The 19859-nt window shown below is 39.9% G+C and overlaps 1 protein-coding gene across 2 annotated transcripts in view; it reads right to left on the reverse strand.

The window, feature by feature from the left end:
* Positions 1-19859, reverse strand: part of gal3st4 (galactose-3-O-sulfotransferase 4) — a 41476-nt gene that overhangs the window by 10276 nt on the left and 11341 nt on the right. Inside the window, exon 1 of one of the 2 annotated variants that reach the window (XM_036146083.1) lies at positions 14066-14341. The exons of the other annotated variant lie outside the window; for it this stretch is intronic. Within the exon in view, the coding sequence (XP_036001976.1) occupies positions 14066-14088 (23 nt within the window). The 5' untranslated portion in view covers positions 14089-14341. Of the gene's footprint in view, positions 1-14065; positions 14342-19859 lie in introns of those variants that run through there. 2 annotated transcript variants of the gene reach the window in all.

Genomic DNA, 19859 nt, shown 5'->3' on the forward strand with positions numbered 1-19859 from the left:
AATATATGAACTACTCAAAAAATAAAGGGAACACTTGGAGTTACATTGTGTTGTTTAAATGTTCCCTTTATTTTTTAGCAGTATATATCTGTGAGAGACACCAGAATGCAATTGTGATGAAAATGTTATTGTTGTTACAAAAATAAAATAAAACAAGTTAAAAAAAACCAACCAACAATGACCAAAGTGATACACCTAGACCTAGGATACCTTCAGCTATGCAACAACCTGCTATCCTGTGTGTTATACAATAGTCTGTGTACTGTTTGGAAAGCCCTGCCAGTTTAACCATAGCTGCAGGTGTGAAGATCCCATAACAGAACCATCCAACCATGACAATCTCAGTGTCAACGTTGCCCCCAATCCATATGATTTCTCATTCTTCTATTTCAACTCAGGCTTTAACAAATCTCCTGCACACAGGGGCCCCGAACCAAAAGATCAGAAAAAAAAGAATGGGTCTCATCTGTGTAGTCTAGCACAATGATCTGACATTAGTTTTGTATCTCTGAGCCACTGAATCACTAAGGATGGAGAAGGCAGAGAGCAGCTGCTGCTGCATCATGTCTCCTTAAGAAGTTTCGTATGAACTGTCAGGGGGCAACTTTCTTCCACCGGGATAAGTTGCTACACATAGCAGTGATCTCAAAACACCAATGTTCCCACGTTTTCACTTGCACATTAATAAGTTATAGCCAATAAAAAATCTAAACTGTGGCGCTCCGGTCCAAGAGGTCATGTGATTCAATTTTTGCTGCTCAGCCAATCAGATCGCTGTATTGTCCGCTAAGCGCATTCAACCACATCATCACCGTAAAGGGTTGTAAACATTTGTTTCCAGACGAAGAAAGCCCAATAATAGCATTTTCTAGTGCCAGTTGGCAAAGATCTTTATGGCGAGGAAAAAGAAATAGCCCAGTCCATCCATCCATTCATTTTCTAACACGCTTATCCCTGCTGGGTTCGCGAGGGGTGCCGGTGTCTATCTCCAGCTGGCAATGGGCGAGAGGCGGGGTATAACCTGGACAGGTCGGCAGTCCATCACAGGGCAGAAATAGCCCAGACTTTTGCCCAATTTACTGTGATATCACCAAGACCTGCTGCGCTAGGATAGCACAGGCGACAGGTGTCGTTGTGCCAAACGACTTATCCCCGCCAGAATTTGTATCCCATGCGTGGCGTAATGGAATTGTGTCTATACTTGTCCTGTTGGATCTCAGTGCTGCATTTGATACAGTTGATCACAATATTCTCCTAAAAAGACATACTGTAGAAATTAGGAGTAAACCACTGGGCTGGTTTAAATCTTATCCTTCTGTCAGATTCCAGTTTGTTCATGTTAATAATAAATCTTCTTCAAACTCTAGGGTCACTTGTGGAGTACCACAGGGTTCAGTCCTTGGGCCAATTCTCTTTACTATATATATATATATATATATATATATATATATATATATATATATATATATATATATATATATATATATATATATATATATATTAGGGCTGGGCAAGTTAACGCGTTAATTTCGCGTTAACTCATTAGACTATTAACGGCGATATTTTCTTTAACGCGCGTTAACGCATGTTGGTCACATGCTTTTATTTTGTGAAGGTCTGTTGCTGCGGTGTAGGGGTTTGAATCAGAACAGTAGGTGGCGATAATGCGCCAATAACCTTGCTGTCAGCCAAGCCTCGGATTCAGAGGAAGAAAGGTGCTGGCCGGAAAAAAACAAAGCCGACATGCGGAAGGCGGTGTTTCCCGCAGGTACCGCGAGCGAGCTTAGGCGAGGCGGTGCTTAGGCGGGGCGAGGCGAGGCGAGGCGGTGAGTTGGCGGCCAGAACAAGTTTTGTGCGGAGCGGAGCGGGGGGGGGGTCTGCATCGACGCCGTCGGTGAAGTCGCTTCTCGTTTCAAAGTATCCATGTATTTTTGCCTGTTTTCCCCCTGCCATTCACTATATGCGCGCGAGAAAGCAACAACAAAAAACCGCGTGTCAACGTCAAATAAACGCAAGCATATCGAGTTAGCAAGCATTTCAGTTTAAAGTTCTTCCAGCATGGAATATGACAGAAACAAGTTAGTTGTAACCACTGCCAAGTTAAACTTTGGTATTGAACATAAAATGGTAATGCTGCTCCCTGCTGTTACCTCAGAAATTGCCTGTTTTTGGTAGATTTTTTCCCCATAAAGAGAATTCCCTGTCAGTGGCAATAAGCTTTAATTTATTATTATTGCTATTTTTTGTTTTACATGTTTAAGTTGAGCTTTACACTAAATATGTGTTACTGATAAGTGCTACAAATGTTACAACACTTTTGTTCATATGGCAGCAGAACATTAAAATAAAAGTGCTCTTTACACTACTTTTGAATTCATTCTTGGAGTTTGTAAATACAATGCGATTAATCGCGATTAATCGCGATTAATCAGTGCGATTAATCGCGATTAAATATTTTAATCGTTGCCCAGCCCTAATATATATATATATATATATATATATACACACACACACATCACATCACATTACCTCCACCATGCTTAACAGATGGCGTCAGGCATTCTTCCAGCATCTTTTCGTGTGTTCTGCGTCTCACAAGCGTTCTTTGTGATCCAAACACCTCAAACTTGGATTCATCTGTCCACAACACTTTTTTCTAGTCTTCCTCTGTCCAATGTCTGTGTTCTTTTGCCCATCTTAATCTTTTTCTTTTATTGGCCAGTCTCAGATATGGCTTTTTCTTTGCTACTCTGCCCTGAAGCCCAGAATCCCGCAGCCGCCTCTTCACTGTAGATGTTGACACTGCTGTTTTGTGGGTACTATTTAATGAAGATGCCAGTTGGGGACCTGTGAGGCGTCTGTTTCTCAAACTAGAGACTCTAATGTACTTATCTTCTTGCTCAGTTGTGCAACGCGGCCTCCCACTTCTTTTTCTACTCTGGTTAGAGCCTGTTTGTGCTGTCCTTTGAAGGGAGTAGTACACACCGTTGTAGGAAATCTTCAATTTCTTAGCAATTTCTCGCATAGAATTGCCTTAATTTCTAAGAACAAGAATAGACTGTCGAGTTTCAGATGAAAGTTATCTTTTTCTGGCCATTTTGAGCATTTAATTGACCCCACAAATGTGATGCCCCAGAAACTCAATCTGCTCAAAGGAAGGTCAGTTTTGTAGCTTCTGTAACGAGCTAAACTGTTTTCAGATGTGTGAACTTGATTGCACAAGGGTTTTCTAATCATCAATTAGCCTTCTGAGCCAATGAGCAAACACATTGTACCATTAGAACACTGGAGTGATAGTTGCTGGAAATGGGCCTCTATACATATGTAGATATTGCACCAAAAACAGACATTTGCAGCTAGAATAGTCATTTACCACATTAGCAATGTATAGAGTGTATTTCTTTAAAGTTAAGACTACTTCAAAGTTATCTTCATTGAAAAGTACAGTGCGTTTCTTTCAAAAATAAGGAAATTTCAATGTGACCCCAAACTTTTGAATGTTAGTGTATATTTCCGATTGGCACAATTATCAGACAGCATGGGATTAATTTTCACTGTTGTGTCGATGACACCCAGTTATATTTATCCATAAATCCTGATAAATGCAATTATTTCGACTACAGTAATGTCTTGATGACATCAAAAGCTGAATGACTTTAAATTTCTTGCGTTTAAATTCTGAAAAAACAGAAGTTGTAATCTTTGGACCTCAAAGTCTCAAAAAATAAACTTCTTAATCAATCACTTAATCTGGATGGCATTAAATTGGCCTCTGGTAATAAAGTAAAAAATCTTGGTGTTATTTTTGACCAAGACATGTCATTTAAATCCCATATTAAACAGGTTTCCAAGGTTTCCTTTTTTCACCTCCGGAATTTTGCCAAAATTACAAATATCCTGTCCATGGGTGATGCTGATAAACTAGTCCATGTATTTCAGGGTTTCCCGCAGCGCTATCTTGGCGAGGCGGCCACCTCGCCAAACTCTCGCTACCGCCAAAAAATGTGACGTTAACACGCGGTTTGTTGTTGTTACTTTCGCGTGTGCGTGAATGGCAGGGAATGGCGTGCGGAAAACGTGTCGTTACCCCCAACCCCCCGCTCCGCGAGTCGGTCCGCGGAAAATGTGTCGTCCAACCCCCCCCCCCCCCAAACTTACCGCCTTGCCTAAGTAAATTCCTGCGGGAAACACTGCATTTGTTACTTCAAGGCTGGACTATTGTAATTCAGAAAGTCCACAAAATGCAGTTTGTAGCCTTCAGCTGATCCAAAATTCTGCTGCAAGAGTTCTGATGAAAATCAACAAGAGGGATCATATTTCTCCAATTATAGCTTCCATTCATTAACTTCCTGTTAAATCAAGAATAGAATTTAAAATTCTCCTTATGTATAAATTCCTGAATAATCAAGCTCCATTATATATCAGAGATCTGATTACCCTGTATGTTCCTAAAAGAGCACTTCGCTCTCAGACTGCAGGTCTGCTGGTGGTTCCTTGAGTCTCTAAAAGTAGAATGGGAGGCAGCTCCTTTAGCTATCAGGTTCCTGCTTTCCTGCCTCACGGACCAGTCTTGGTCCGTGAGGCAGACACCCTGTCTACTTTAAAGACTAGGCTTAAAACATTCCTTTTTGACAAAGCTTATAGTTAGAGTGGATTAGGTTACCCTGGGCTATCTCTATAGTTATGCTGCTATAGGCTTAGGCAACTAGAGGGGTCTATTTTTCTCACTCTGCTGATTTCTCCTACTGTTCTCCAATTTGCATTGCTTGATTGTTATTTCATCTTTTACCTTTTTGTTCTCTGTAATTTTTTTCTGTTAGCTGACACCATCGAGGGAAGATAGATCACCTGCTATTACCATATAATGTAGTCTGCTTCTGTACTTTTTTTGTCTCTCTTATTGTGTCTCTGCTCTGTCTTCTCTAACGCCCAATCGGTCGAGGCAGATGACCATTCACACTGAGCCTGGTTCTGCTGGAGGTTTTTGCTTCCCGTTAAAGGGGAGTTTTCCTCTCCACTGTCGCTTCATGCTTGCTCAGTATGAGGGATTGCTGCAAGTCATGGACAATGTGGACTATCCATCCATCCGTTTTCTGACCCGCTTAATCCCTCATGGGGTGGCAGGGGTTGCTGGTGCCCATCTCCAGCGTTCACCATGCGCGAGGCAGCGTACACCCTGGACAGGTCGCTATATAAATAAAATTTAATTGAAATTGAATTATTCCTGTGGTGGTCCATTTTTTGGGAGAATGCAATGCTCAGAGTCTGAAGTGGTGTATTGGTCATCATCATTGGCCAGTAAATATTCAATCCCTTATTCCCTCCTAATTCCTCCATCTGCATGGTCTTCCAGCAGTGCCAATGCATCCATTGCACAGCATTATGTCCATCTATTTAAGTTTTTTTAAGATTTAAGTTGGCTTATGGGCATTTCTTTTATTTATTTGAAAGGTCTTTATGTAGTTATGTTTCACCAGTGCAAGTATGAATAACACTGGGGTTTTGAATGCTTATGATTAAGTCTATCTATGATTAAATTTTGATATGAAGGAAAAATTGAGCATATGAGAAGGGTCATCTTGCAGTATGGCTGCAATGCACCACTTTACCATCTATGTCGCTAGATAACCCTGTCTCCAACATGAGCAGGCATATGGGTCACAGTTGCTGTGAGGACTGCAGATTTTCCCATCAAGTTTTTTCTATAGATCCCAACTTTTATGTGGATAGTGATAAACGCAAGTCTCGGGACCCGTTTTGTGTGTACGCAAGCTTTATAAATAAAGGCCTGACACCTTTCTTTCCACTCATACACTTGATGGTCCTGTTGACGTCTTTCTCTTTGATCTTTGATATTCTGCTCTGTGACTCACCCCAAAGATGGATGAGAAGTGTAAGAGCGAAGGGACAGCTTCAAACCTCATACTATGTTGACATTTTCAGTTAATCACAAAGGCGTGCTAAACACACATTCCTCACAGATTAAAAGTGTGACCTGAAAGGGGTTCTTTTGTTATAAAAGCAGAAAACTAGTGATAGAACTAACCCACATTTATACAAGAGAAGAGATAATTGTCTGTTTGTAAAATAGTAATTACTTTAAAACAACTCAAATGCTACAAAGAGGGAACTATGATGTTTTATCTATCACAATGATGTTCATACACAACTTCCCATTTTATATTTTATATTTTATACCAACAAAGCATTTTCACACGTTGTCAATGCCAGAGAATGAGAGACATTTCCCCTCCTACTGACAGGTTAGAACATGATTGCATTTTTGAATTGTTTTGAAAGGAAAACTGAAAGCAAAAACCTTATTTATAGGTTGCAAACAACTATGTAAATGCAAACAACAGAGAGAATTCAGTCAGCATGAGTATTTGGCTTTAACAAGGTCCTGGACTGACACACAACAGCTGAAAATCAAACAGTTTGATACAGTAAGGCTTTCTGAGTATGTTAGCTAAATAGGTGACCACAGTCAACATGTTTGCACTGGCAACAGACTGCAGGCGTGGTTTCTTGATGATTGAAAGCTTGTCATGACTGAGGACAATGTCAGATTTTGTGGTGCGGACATGTTGAATATTTTTATTTAACATATAACTCACATGTTTAATAAGTCCTCAAGGGCTGATCTTGAGCTTTTAAAATGTGTGTATATACTGTGGCATCTCTGCATTTGGGGCCAGTGGGGCCTGGTCCCACCAGATGTTGCTCTATGTTCACTTAAAATAATAAGTTGAACAGAATCATTCTTTATAGAGCAGTATTACATAAAGACCAATCCTGTTACCAGTAAGACTATTATAAAGCTGAAGAATATTTAATGTCATCACGTGTTACCATGGTCAAATTTCCTTGAGGCAGACACCAGCTTAGAATGTTAACGGATAACATGCACAGGCACAAGAGACTTAGTTGTTGTTTCTTTAAACATTAAAGCATGCAAGTTTGTATCACAGTCGAAGGAAAATGATATCAGTCCATTTGTGAACAATATGAACCACTGTGATGTTACATGAATATAAACATTTATTTACACATATCTAAGGCTACGTTCACACTGCAGGCCTTGATGCTCAATTCCGATTTTTTTGTGAAATCTGATTTAAATGCGTGTCCGTTCACATTTCCAAATACATGCAACTTGTATGTGATCTCCTGTGTGAAATGCATTTATACACCCAAGTGTCCCGCATGCGCAGCGGAGGATGCGATGACGTCATACGTAGCATGCATGCTCATTGTTTGCGGGAGTAAACATGGATCGTAATGCTGCAGCATATATTGCGTTCTTTACGTTATTCTCCAACCAGAGCAGCACATTACCAACGCAATCTTTTTAAGAAGATCGAAAAGGAAGAGAGCCAAATTTTAGTGATGTGAGCAGCTTTACTGATACGGACTTCATTCATAATTTTCGAATGACAAAGGCAACCTTTATGTGTGTCTGAACGGATCTCTTTAGCGCTTTTCACGTAAAAACACACATCTTCGGCGGCCATAGCAGCAAGTAAACGCGTTGCCGTGGGGCTGTATTGACTGGCAGTAGGTGCTTGTTACAGCACAATAGCCAACCTGTTTTTTATTTTTTATTTTTTTTAGCCAACCTCTTTGGCATAGCCAGGTCCACCGTTAGTGACGTTTGTAAAGTATTAATGACATGTAGGTCGGATGAATGCGACCTGGCCGTACAGACACAGGTCCCATTTGAAAAGATCAGATCTGTAATGTTCAGATGTCATGAAAAGATCAGATACAGGTCGCATATGGGCAAAAAAATCAGAATTGGGTCACTTCAGGCTGCAGTGTGATCGTAGCCTAAGTCTTTGCCAGAATACTGACAAGTTCAGTGGGCTAAAATCCTCTTGAGGCACCCTGAAGTTGGGGCCAGCCTACCAACTAGGGCTGTGTTAAAAAAATATATTTTCCAATTATTAATCAATCCTCATATTAATTCCTAAAGATCGATTCATACAACCAAAGATTGATTTAAAAAAAATTTCCACTGTAAACTTAAAAGTTTGAGCCGGTATTACTTGCGCGGACATGAGTCTGCGGACTCAACACTGACAGGTACGCACAGAGTAAAAGTTTTACGACCGCATACCAGGTGTCACACTATAAACTTATCAGCGACAAGAGGTATTACATCAAACTGTTTCATATGCGACATCGAGCTTGATACACTTAGCTTCTCCAAGCAGGCGGTCACAAAGATGGGCAGCATCACAGTCCCTCTCTCTGTGCGTACTGACAGGTGTTTGGTGGGTGCCTGCTGGAAAAGAAACGGCTCTACATGCTAAGCTAATCGAGCATTTTACCATGCCTTCACCGCTTCATCCCGTTGGCAAAAAGTGTGGGAGTTATAGGAATTTGTCACAAGAAATGTACGCTCTACTATGAAGGGTAAACCGTCAGAGCGGAATCCGCTTGGCTCAAAATCTGCGCACAGCTCGTAAGTATAAGGGAGCTGTGATATTGTGTTTTTATCAGTAAGGCATGCCGAGAGCCGACTTTTGCTTAAAGGGGAAGTCCGGTCAACAAGGAAAAATCAAGGTATCATTAGCTATAACTAAAACTAATACGTTTGTGGTTATTTAATTAACTTATCTTTAATCAATAAGAAAATAAAAACATAAATTGTCGTCTGAATCACTGTGTATGGGGGCTGACATTACTGCCCATATTTGGGCAGTAAGGGGCGTTTGACATCACATCCTGGGGCGTGGAAAAGCGGAAGCGGCGACAGCATTTCTCTCCGCTTTCCATGCAAAGTCAATAGGAGCCGTTCTACACAGCTGCGATCATCAATATTTTTTTCGGATTTCCAGAGGACTTCACCGCTGACATTCCCAAGAGCTATTGTTACAGCAACAATGCTCATGTGCATGGCCATTGGATGTTCCAACACAACTGGTAAAAGAAGAAAAAAACATTGCTTATTTCAACTTCCCGATTCATGAGCCACCGGGCTCGTTGCTGGATTGCCAACTTGAACAGAGCGGATTTGCCATCTAACTTCTGGCCAGAGAGAAAACACGTCATATGCAGCAACCATTTTGAAGAAGAATGTTTTGAACATGACATGAGAGCGAGGATTTTCGGTAAGTTATTTTTTATTTTAGAATTTTTTATTTAGAATTTGCGGGGATGGTCACCGAGCAGAGGGGCGGAGGGATACCACATGTGATGTGGTATCCCTCCGCCCCAGCATGTGCTGGAACGCTTTCATATTTTAATATTTATACAATAATGACCACCTGCCCTATTTACTAGGGGGAAAATGTATAACTTAAGTCACTTCAGCGCGATCTCTCCTCCGCTGTGTGTGTGTGTGTGCTCGCTCCGCTGCAGCGCCGCAAAGCCGTGCTGCGGCGGAGCGCGCGCACACACACACACACACACACACACACACACACACGCGTGTATACATATATACTGTAGGACCCGACTGAGTTTGCACTGGAAATAAGTACGCTGGATTCCGTCAAAAGTCCGGTTTCTGTCAAGAAACTCTTCTAAAAAAATCCATATCGCTATCAGATGATGATAGCTCCACGGAACTCTCATCACTGTCACTAAGTACTTCATCACTCTCTGCTTCGTACAGAGCACCAATCGTCGCCATGTTGGAAAATAGTGTGCCGTGATAAACAGAGCATTGAAACTTGCTCAACTGCGGGTCCGCCGAGTGACGTCAAAAAATGGGAGGTGACAGTACTATTCTTGACCAAGATGGATTCCTCCACATAAACATGATTAAATGAAAATTATTCATAATTAAAAAAACGTATAATTTTTTGCACAGTATGTAGTAGTTTTATATTTAAAGTACTTTCAGCAGTTTGAATTCTGATTTTGACCGGACTTCTCCTTTAATAGCCATGTTAGTCTGTTTTATTAGTTCTTCTTCTGCACTGAGACCTCAGCGGGAAGAAAACATAGCGCCAAGCTCCACCTAGTGGTCGGTGGCATGGGTGCAACATATATCACAGGAGCCTTCAGGCTCCAGTACGGGAGGTGAATTTTTAATGTCACACTTTTAATAATGCACCAGGTTGGTGTCCAAATTTAGTGTACCTTTTGATTTGTAAGTGTTTTACAAACACTGAAGTGTTTTTGAATTGAATAGAAATAGCAAGCTGTAGATATCTCTGGTGTCCTCTGTTTTCTACCCTGGATCTGTTTGGGTATTCTGCCCCACAGCATGCTTGGGAGAGGGTTTGGTCCTTACAACTGCCACCATTGTTTTATTTACAGCTACCATTACTTTATTAATTTGCTGCTGGATGTTAATATGTTAGCAGTATCAATATGTTGCATAACTACAGGAAATTCAAGTAACAACTAAAAATCTTTTTAATCTCAATAATCTAACTTGAGATCGGATTGAATTGAAAACAATCGATTCTAAATCTTGAAAATCGGAATCAAATTGATTCTCAAAATTTGATTCAATACCTAGCGCTACCACCAACAGTTGTTTAAATAATGAGCTACTGAAATCACTATGGACATGCCCTCAGAAGACAGTTGTGGGGCACAACTGCTGCAGCCCCGAGCTCAGATCATCCAGTTAAAATACAGCAGTTGCACATGATACTGTCAGATAGTGTGCAGCCATCTAGTGTGCGTTATCCTTGCTAGCTTCCAAGACAATAAAAAAAAAACACAGGGACTTGAGCTTTTATTTGTAATTTTATGTACAAGAAAGGTTTCCTTTTTTAATTTCATTTGTATAAAATGACATTTCTAGTGTGCTAGTTGTGCTAATTTATCTGGATTATTTACAATTTTCAGGTTGTATGCATCACAGAAGCTGCTGCTAGTAGATGTGGAGTTCATAAATTTTACTCAGGGTTTGCTCTAGGATTTCTTTTAAGCATGGTGGTCAAAAAAAGGGTGGGGGGTCATTGAATTGCAACATACGTTAACATTACTTTATGAAATAATGTATGAATTTTTATACATTGCCTGGATCCTCACTATGTACCTCTAATTTTATCAAAAAGATAGTAAACAGAGACACACACATTGAACAAGCTGAATAAGTAAATCAAGCTATGCATGAGTCAAATTCAAGGAATTATTTTAGTGCAGAGTTTCAGAAAAAAGAGATTAGAATAAAAACTATATTTATATATTTATATTTATATCCCGCTTTGTAATCCAGGGCGGAATCAGCAGCAGCTTTGTGCATGCGTTATACATTTGCAATGTGAAAACAGAGCAGCTCTCCTCTCTGCTCTCTTTGCTCTGACTGCATGCAGGGCTTTCAAGACAAGACAGCTGCCTGTGCCTGTGAGACACCGCTGAGGAATAGCTGGACCTCACACAGGTCTAGCTGCTCAGCTGTCTTGAGATAGTAACAACAGATTGCTACTTTCAGGTGAAGCTGCTACATCGTCAAAAACAGAGAAAAATTACTAGATTTCTTTGCACGACAGCTGTGCGCAGTAGCCATCAGTAGCTTCATACATTAGCAGCATACATTAACAGCTAGACAGAGAGGAGCCGGAGATGTTGGTTTTTCAAAATAAAATATAATTTAGCATCTCATGACATTTAACTTCATTTTAAACTCTGATTATGATTAGAATAGGAATGCAAACGTACAGTACCTATGCTATATCATAAGCTTTACATTGTTATAACATATTTTCTAATTCATTCTGAAGGTGTGGCAGCTTTCATTTTAGTGTGGCGGTGCGCCATGATCAAATACATGTAGTGGAAACCCTGTTACCCTTCAGCATACAGGACATTTTTCCAGGGTACGGCATGTTCCGGATTTCCTCCAGCTTTCCCTAGCAGTCTGTACCTGCCCATTCCTTGACCTTCACATGGTTTACAGCTTTTAGCCTAATTGTTGATAAAGTATAACCCTTTTTATTTATTTTTTTAAACAAATTTGTTTTGGAAAAAAAAACACTTGCTGTACATTCAAGTGGATGTAGGTGTTTTGGATGAGGGAGGGAAAGCTGAGTAAAACAATCGAGGTTGTGATGTTCACCTGGCACCAAAAGGGCTCGCATTAGCATATCCCACAGGGAACCTGATGGGATTCTAGCCATTTGAGGAATTTAACCCTAACCTAACCCCCTGTACTGAACAGTATACAGTGTCAGTGCATTTCTCTTTATCTCTCAAATAACTTCTCAACATTGATGTTTTGAAAACAGTTGCAATTAAAGAAGAAATTAAAACCTTGAAAAAACATTAAACTAATTTTGCCCCAACAATTGTGCATACTTCCACATAAGATAACTGTGTTTTATCTATCATGGAGGAAAATCAACAAAAATTACTGATTTTAAGCGGTATTAAAATGAGGAAACAAATAAAGTACAATAAATAAAAAGCAACAATTGAGAGTGTAATACAGAACTAAGATTCATCCCATAATGCTGTTAGAACAAGATAGGGCTGGACGATACAGAAAAATAGGACATCAATAAAACAGAAATCATATATCATATATATCAGTATCAATAATTATCAAAAAATTCGAAAATATATCTTTTAAGTGCTGTTGCTTAATGACCTATTTTAGAGACCCTAACGACTCCCCATTGCAGAGGCGTGGACCAGTTTCCTGTTTAATTTGCAGGCCAACAATGAACTTAACGACTCCCCATTACTAAGGGGTGGACCTGAGTCGGTTCAATGGCGTACCGCGCACGTGACGTCACCGACTCAAGAGCAACGCCCCTTTTGCCGCTTAGGTAGGGCATACAGGTAGAGAGCAAGCAGCTCTCAATACGCATGCGCTACCTTTAGCAGAAATTAGACGAAGTTTACTAGATTACTTTATTTATGTGTGACATGATAAACAAACAGTTTAGTTACTTGACACCGTGACGTAGCAGCTACCCTGTCAGACTGTCATACAACGGTTAAGCTTATGCTGATCTGAAAAGTGATGCATCTGTGCAACCAAAGTTTATTGTCATATGGTTTAAAATAAATACCCAAATGCCAATGAAACTTATCTGGTTTATTAGAGATAACTCACAGTACAAAACCAACTCTACTGTATAACTACATAAAATTAATTTAGCTGACACTTTTTACATTTAAATATCTCAGAAAAGTGGGGTCTGCGATCTGACGGCTTCTCCAAGTGTTCGCAACTTTGTGCAGTCTTACGCATGCGCAACCATGTTCGCACATGTATAAGACTATGGGTAAGCTGGTCTGACGGGGTATGCTGACCTGACAGAACACCGGCACGTATTCTTTTTCACCAAAAGGACGGCATATATGTTATGCCTTAATGCCAGCATGGTATTTCACCTTTCAAATCAAGCTTTTACTCAACGGCCATAAATTTTTAGCACATGAATCAGAAGTTTATGTAAATTGTGAAGAAATCTGAGCATCAAAGTAAATAAGTTGCTTTAATTTAGAGATAATATAGTCATATGTGCGTAATGCAACTGAAAGTCTTACATAGAGTGCTGTTAAATACACCAGAGGTGGCAGTAAGTTACAGATGGAATGTGAAGATAAAAGTAGACTGAACAGAATGAGGAACTCAGACTGACTGGCCTTGAAGCCCTGCTCCTCCACTGGGACACAAACAAATGGAAAACAGTGCTAACATTGCAGCTACCATCACATCTTTACAGACTGGCACAATATGCAAACAGAAGCCACACAAATACACACACCATCAACCTAACACTCATCACAACACTGCACACACCAGCCCACAGAGAGAGAGAGAGAGAGAGAGAGAGAGAGAGAGAGAGAGAGAGAGAGAGAGAGAGAGAGAGAGAGAGAGAGAGAGAGAGAGAGAGAGAGAGAGAGAGAGAGAGAGAGAGAGAGAGAGAGAGTATCAGAAGAAAGGCCTTTGTGTGTAAGGGGGCCCTTCCAGCCCTCCACCCACATCTCCTCCCATCCTCCATCCCCCTCCGCTGCACGACCACAGCCAGTCAGCCCAAGCACTCCTCTCCAGCTCAACCAGTGCATCCAGAAGCCACCGTTGTGCTCGGCTTTCAATCCTATCCCCCCCCCTTCTCCCGTCAAAGTGCGATCAGACAAACGTTACCTGGCTCTCCGTCTGAAAAACATCGCTGCGTTCCCGGGCCGGTGTTACTCTGCAGCTGCGGAAAGCTCGGATCATCTCGGAGTGTTCAGCTGCAGCTGATCCACCGCCAGTACAGGCCATGAACCCAGAGCAGCCCCGCACATCCACACGGAGCTGCAACGCGTTGACAGCCCGAGGTCCTGACTGGAACCAAAGAGCGCAAATGCCGCTCTGCAACTTGATCTGCCGACGGCCCAGACCGACAGCCGATAGATGTGGGAGACACCAGACGACTTCCGGACAATGTCAAAATAAAAGCCTCTTGTCTGTGTTCAGGTTATTTACCAAGGAAATGTTGCACAGAGGTCGGTTTCCATGGTAGCCTATATTTCAGCACAAGGCGTCAATATTAAAGTGTTAGGGTAGGTTTTATATAGTGGATTCCAACGAAAAGCTATGAGAAGTTAATATCTTACCTGAAGAAGATAACTCTTCTTCAGGTAAGAAAACTTATCTCGAGAATGTTAAAATATTCAAGAGACAGATTACAAATTAGAATAGAACAGAATAGCGTAGAATAGAAATGTCTTTTTTGTCCCGCAGTGGCACATAGTACAGTAGAATTACACACTAGATTATATAATATGAATGAAAAGCAATTTTTTTAACCTTTTTATTGGTGAACAACAATTTGGATAAATCATATGACAGTACTGCTTTTACATTATGGTTTGCCACTATAGGGCACATTTCCCCCACTGTTTAGCATACCTAGATCCATTTAACTAACACTACCTGTTGTTTTGTCTAATATTGAGATCCTCTTCACAATTCTGATCCAATCCTCTTTATAAGGCAGATCTGGCTTCAATCATTTTTTTTTTAATTGCCTTTTTACTTGCAGCCAGGATAACCTTTTCAGACATATATGTTCTTTCCTCCTAAATTATACTTTGACTTTAATTCCTGATTTTTTAATTCCTGACTCAGTAATTGTCCATTTTTTCAAAAAATTAAAAATGACAGTGATTTATCTAATTTCCCATTGTTTACAACTGGTTTGAAATTAGTATCATATCTAAACCATTTAAGTAGAAGGACCCTTTCTTTTAAATTATATTTTTCTATTATATAGTACCATGTTTCCAGTGTGAATTTCCCCATTTGATTCATTTTGTTCTTGAGAGAAGTTGTCAGCTGCTTGTTGTCTACAAAAATTTTAATTTTAAAAACCACGTATTTGTTTTTCAATTTCTTTCCAAGGGAACTAATACTCCGGTCTAAACCAGCAAGTGAGGGGTCTTAATTGAGCTAGTGAAAAATATTCTTTCAAGTGGGGCCATCCCTCCTCTATTTTTCGGGGTTTCAAAGTTGCATATTTTATTCATGGTTTCTTCCATTCCATATAAATCTTGGAATTATTTTATCCCGCATTTTGAATCTTCTGGGAAAGTGGATTCTGCGAAAGACGTCCATTTCTATAATTTGTATTCAAGAGCTAAAATCAGTTGGTTCTTTGCCTGCTAGTGTAACACCTCATAAGTTTGGACTTTGTCTTATTGCTTGTGTAAGGGACTCAGTATAAAGAGCAAAGAGTATTGGGGATAACCTGCATCTTATTTAGTCTTTTCAGCTGTATTCTGATTGATAAGCAACCATTCACCTTGATTCTGGATGTAAGTTTAAAACACACTGTTTTTCTACACCAGATTGAGTTATCTTTAAATCCAATGCATTTTAATACCTCAGACACGAACACACAGCTTAGATTACGTTTTCTTTCTCCGAGCTAATTAACACTGTGCTAATCCCTGTGTTTTTTCCTCAATCTTTTCCCTCTTTGTCAATGGTGCGCTCTCATTATATTATCTTGGGTTTGGCGGTCTAAAATCAAACCTGTTTTATCTACATCAATCTAGTCTAGTAGAAAGGAATCAATTGTTTTACAAATGATTGAGGTATATATTTTATTATCCACATTTAGAAAAATTATAGGAATACAGTTTTTATATTGTTCCGTATCACTGCCTTCTTTTGGTAGAAGTGTGATGATTGATTCCCTCCATGATGGTGGAGCCATTTCTTATTTAAGGGTCCTGTAAAATACTAATTTAAAGATAAGCTGTAAAGCAGTAGAAAAATTTTTTATCAGAAAGGGAGAAAATAATGTGCAGGTATTAAAGGTATACTATGCAACCGGGATTGATTTTCCAGCGAGGCTCCCCCCAGAGGGCGAAAGTAAAAGTGCACTGTCATAAAGATGCTCAGCTGTTCTGGTTTCTCTGTCAAGCCAGGCGCGGTTGTTTTGAGCTTAGCAGACAGGCAAACGCAACGAAAAGTGGAAAAAACGGCAGTACAAACAATGACTAACACAGTGAAAGTATGAACATCAGGGTTTCCCGCAGCGCTATCTTGGCGAGGCGGCCGCCTCGTCAAACTCACGCTACCGCCTCGCCAACATAAAAAATTAAAAAATTAAAAAATTAAAAAAATAAAATAATAATAATAATAAAACTTGATATGCTTGCATGTTTATTTGACGTTGCTTTCGTGCGTGCATATAGTGAATGGCAGGGCAAAAACACATGGAGTTCTCGCCGTAAAGCAAGACCGACTCTCGCGGTCTTGCACAAGACTTCTGAGCCTGTGGGTGCAGGCCGAGGGCTCTTGCCAAGTACGGTATTTCCCCCACAGACCACCAGGGCGGCCGAGAAAACCTTTGTTCGACCTGAAATGACTCATTTACTGTAATCATCCAAAACGGTATAGAACACATTAATTAACTGAAAAATGTTGCATAGTATGCCTTTAATACGCAATAAGGCATATTCAGGTAAAAATGCAATGTTCAAGTTAAAATAGAAGACAGTAAGAGTGTAAATGATTCTTGATCAGATCAAGAACCCGTGCAACAAGTAGTTTGTTGTAAACATTGAGTTTGTTGGGAGCAGGAGAGAATATAAAGTCTAAAGTCACATTCAAAAAGATCTGATACATCTCACTTGGAGCAAACAACATTGGTATGATTAAATGTAACCTCTACAACCACTGTGTGTCTCAGCCACCATCAGAAATGGGCTCCGTTCCGCCAATTTGAAGAGAATAATAACCGTCCAATTGTCCGAAAAATGTAGTCTACATGCCAAAATATATAAAAAGTGACAAATTTTACTTATGATTTGTTCGGTGACAGGATTTGTTATTCCCAATCTTCCCCATTGTGGGACAATAAAGATGTTTCTTTTTTATTCTATATTCTAAACTTCATGTTTATTTTTTGGGGGGATTTCTGGTTATAATTATGATTATCTCACAAAAAGTGAATTAGCAGTGCAGTAGACTTTATCTGAAAAACTGTTAGTTTGATATTACTGCAACGGTAATTACTGCAACTAATAGATAATATTTAAATGATCCTCACACAATCCTGTCATAGCACCAAAAAAGTAAAATTTCTTAAAGTCATGATTCTACACATTCCAACACATGATACCTTTACATTAAAACAAATATATAATATAGTCTATACTTATTGAAGAAACCAAAGATTGTCCGGATAATCTCCATTTTTGTCCCAGTCCCAATACTCACACTATACCCTACTCTCCTCTATGAAGTGGGTACTTGGTCGAAGTGCACATAAGTGTTTGAGCACGTAGGCTACAAGCGTGCAAAAAATCCAAGAGGACCTTGTTGCAGACCTCCACTGTCAGGTGCCTATCTCCACTGCCAGGCCCCTTAGAGGACCTTGCTGCAGACTTCTCAGAGGGTGCCTCTCAAAAAAATTGTACGATTAGGACAGTATAGGTTACGTCTTAAAATTGTGTCTCTGTATTGTAATTGGGACATCAAAAATGCCAGGACCCAACAGAATTTTTGCAATCTGTATTGCTAAAAATTAATAATGGTGCATATGAGTCCGGGAATGTAAAGATTGAATAGAAAATATTAATTAAATGGGGGGAGGGGGGGGGGGGGGGTCATAGAAAATATTACCGTTAAAACATATACCCAGAACAGATCTAAAATAACAAAAAGGTATTTTTTTTGCTATCAAGGTACTGTCAATCAGTGATAGCATCTTGTTGTGACATTGTTTTCTTTTGTTATAGAAAATAAGCAAAATACAATAAAATGGTAAATGGCTTGTACTTGTATAGTGCTTTAACTAGTCTTGACGACCTCCAAATCGCTTCACACTACAGTTTTAGTCATTCAATCATTCAGACACACATTCACACCCTGACAGTTGATATGTTTTCATAAATATTTGTTTAATTGTATTTATGTTCTGATAAAGAAAGACAAGTCAATCAGAACAAAAACCATTGCATACACTTCACTGGTTTCTGTTTCAGAAAGCAGGGTTAGTGGAGATCTACCCTTGAAACCTCTGGGATACATTTCTGTATACCCTGGGTTGTCATAAAAACAAAGTACAGCACAAAGACTTTAAGAACTGAGAGGGTCCCATCATTGTGTTATATGAACAATGTGCAGAATGAGAATATGCTTAAGATAAATTATTGACTGTGGCAAAGAATGATAAGACATTTAACTGTGGTCTTATCAGCCTCACCCAAAAGAGTATTTACACTCTGGCGTCCACAGGTTCCTCCAGCAAAGGACACTCCTTTTCCAACACTTCCTTGTGCCAGATCTAAGCTAGAAAATTAAGACAAACCAGGGTTAGTCCAAAATACCCTCATACCAAGCAGAGTTGGTTCACAGAGTAAGTTGTTGAAATACTATTCCTCAGGGTAACCTGCTCTGGACTTCCACTAACCCTGCTTTGTGAAATGGGGTCCAGGAAGCAGCTTGTAGGTACAGCTTTCACAGGTGTTCCTCGTGTGCAAATAATTCAGAGGATTCAAAATGAGCAGGAGCCAGAGCGGAGATGTCAGATTGTTTGCTTACCAAGTGTGAATTGCTCTGAAGTCCTTGTGGGTACTCGCCCTGCTTCATTGTTTCCTAGTTCCCTTCCTGATCGGAGGAAGATCTTCAAAGCTCAACTTTTGTGAATATACAGTCTGCTCTTGGTGCCTTCCTTTTGGAGACTTGGAATCATCACAGTTTCTCTGCCTGTCCAACTTCCAAAGCCATCCAAACCTCTACCAGACTCAGTATCTGTGGGGAAACTGACCTTCTCCTTGAGCTCCTCACTCTTTCGCAGTCAGGAAGGTCCTTGCTTCCTACCAACTCTTACTGTATCAAATGCTGTATCAAACTTGAATGAGTCTGCCCCTCTTATAATTTCCCCAGTATCACAGAAATACCCAGCAGATGGTGGCAATGTTGTGTCCTATTCACGAATTGATGCCTTTGTTGACGGTGTCACTTCTTTGTTGCGTTTTGCATTGGATAATGTAGCCCACTTGAAAAAGAAGCCGATTATTCACAGGAAGCTTGCTCCCTGATTTAATTTAGAGCTGCGTTCTTTGAAGCAGAACGTTAGGAAATTGGAGAGGATATGGCGCTCTACACATCTACAGGAAACCCATCTAATCTGGAAAAACGGTCTGCTGTTGTATAAATAGACCCTTCACAGAGTTAGAGCAGAAAATGTTTCATCATTAATAGAGAGGAATAAAATTAATCCTAGGTTTCTCTTTAGTACAGTTGCCAAACTTACCCAGAGTGAAAGGTCTGTTGATCCATCCATTCCTTTTGCTTTTTGCAGTAATTACTTTTTGGGATTCTTTATAAATAAAATTTATTCTATTAAAATAAAATCATTGGCATCCTCCCAAACATGATTACCTCATCCTCAGTATGTGAGGCAGCATTTGAGGAATCTTTAAAACCTGATTGGTGT

This window comes from Fundulus heteroclitus, chromosome 14, assembly GCF_011125445.2.
Source record: "Fundulus heteroclitus isolate FHET01 chromosome 14, MU-UCD_Fhet_4.1, whole genome shotgun sequence".
Classification (NCBI taxonomy): domain Eukaryota; kingdom Metazoa; phylum Chordata; class Actinopteri; order Cyprinodontiformes; family Fundulidae; genus Fundulus; species Fundulus heteroclitus.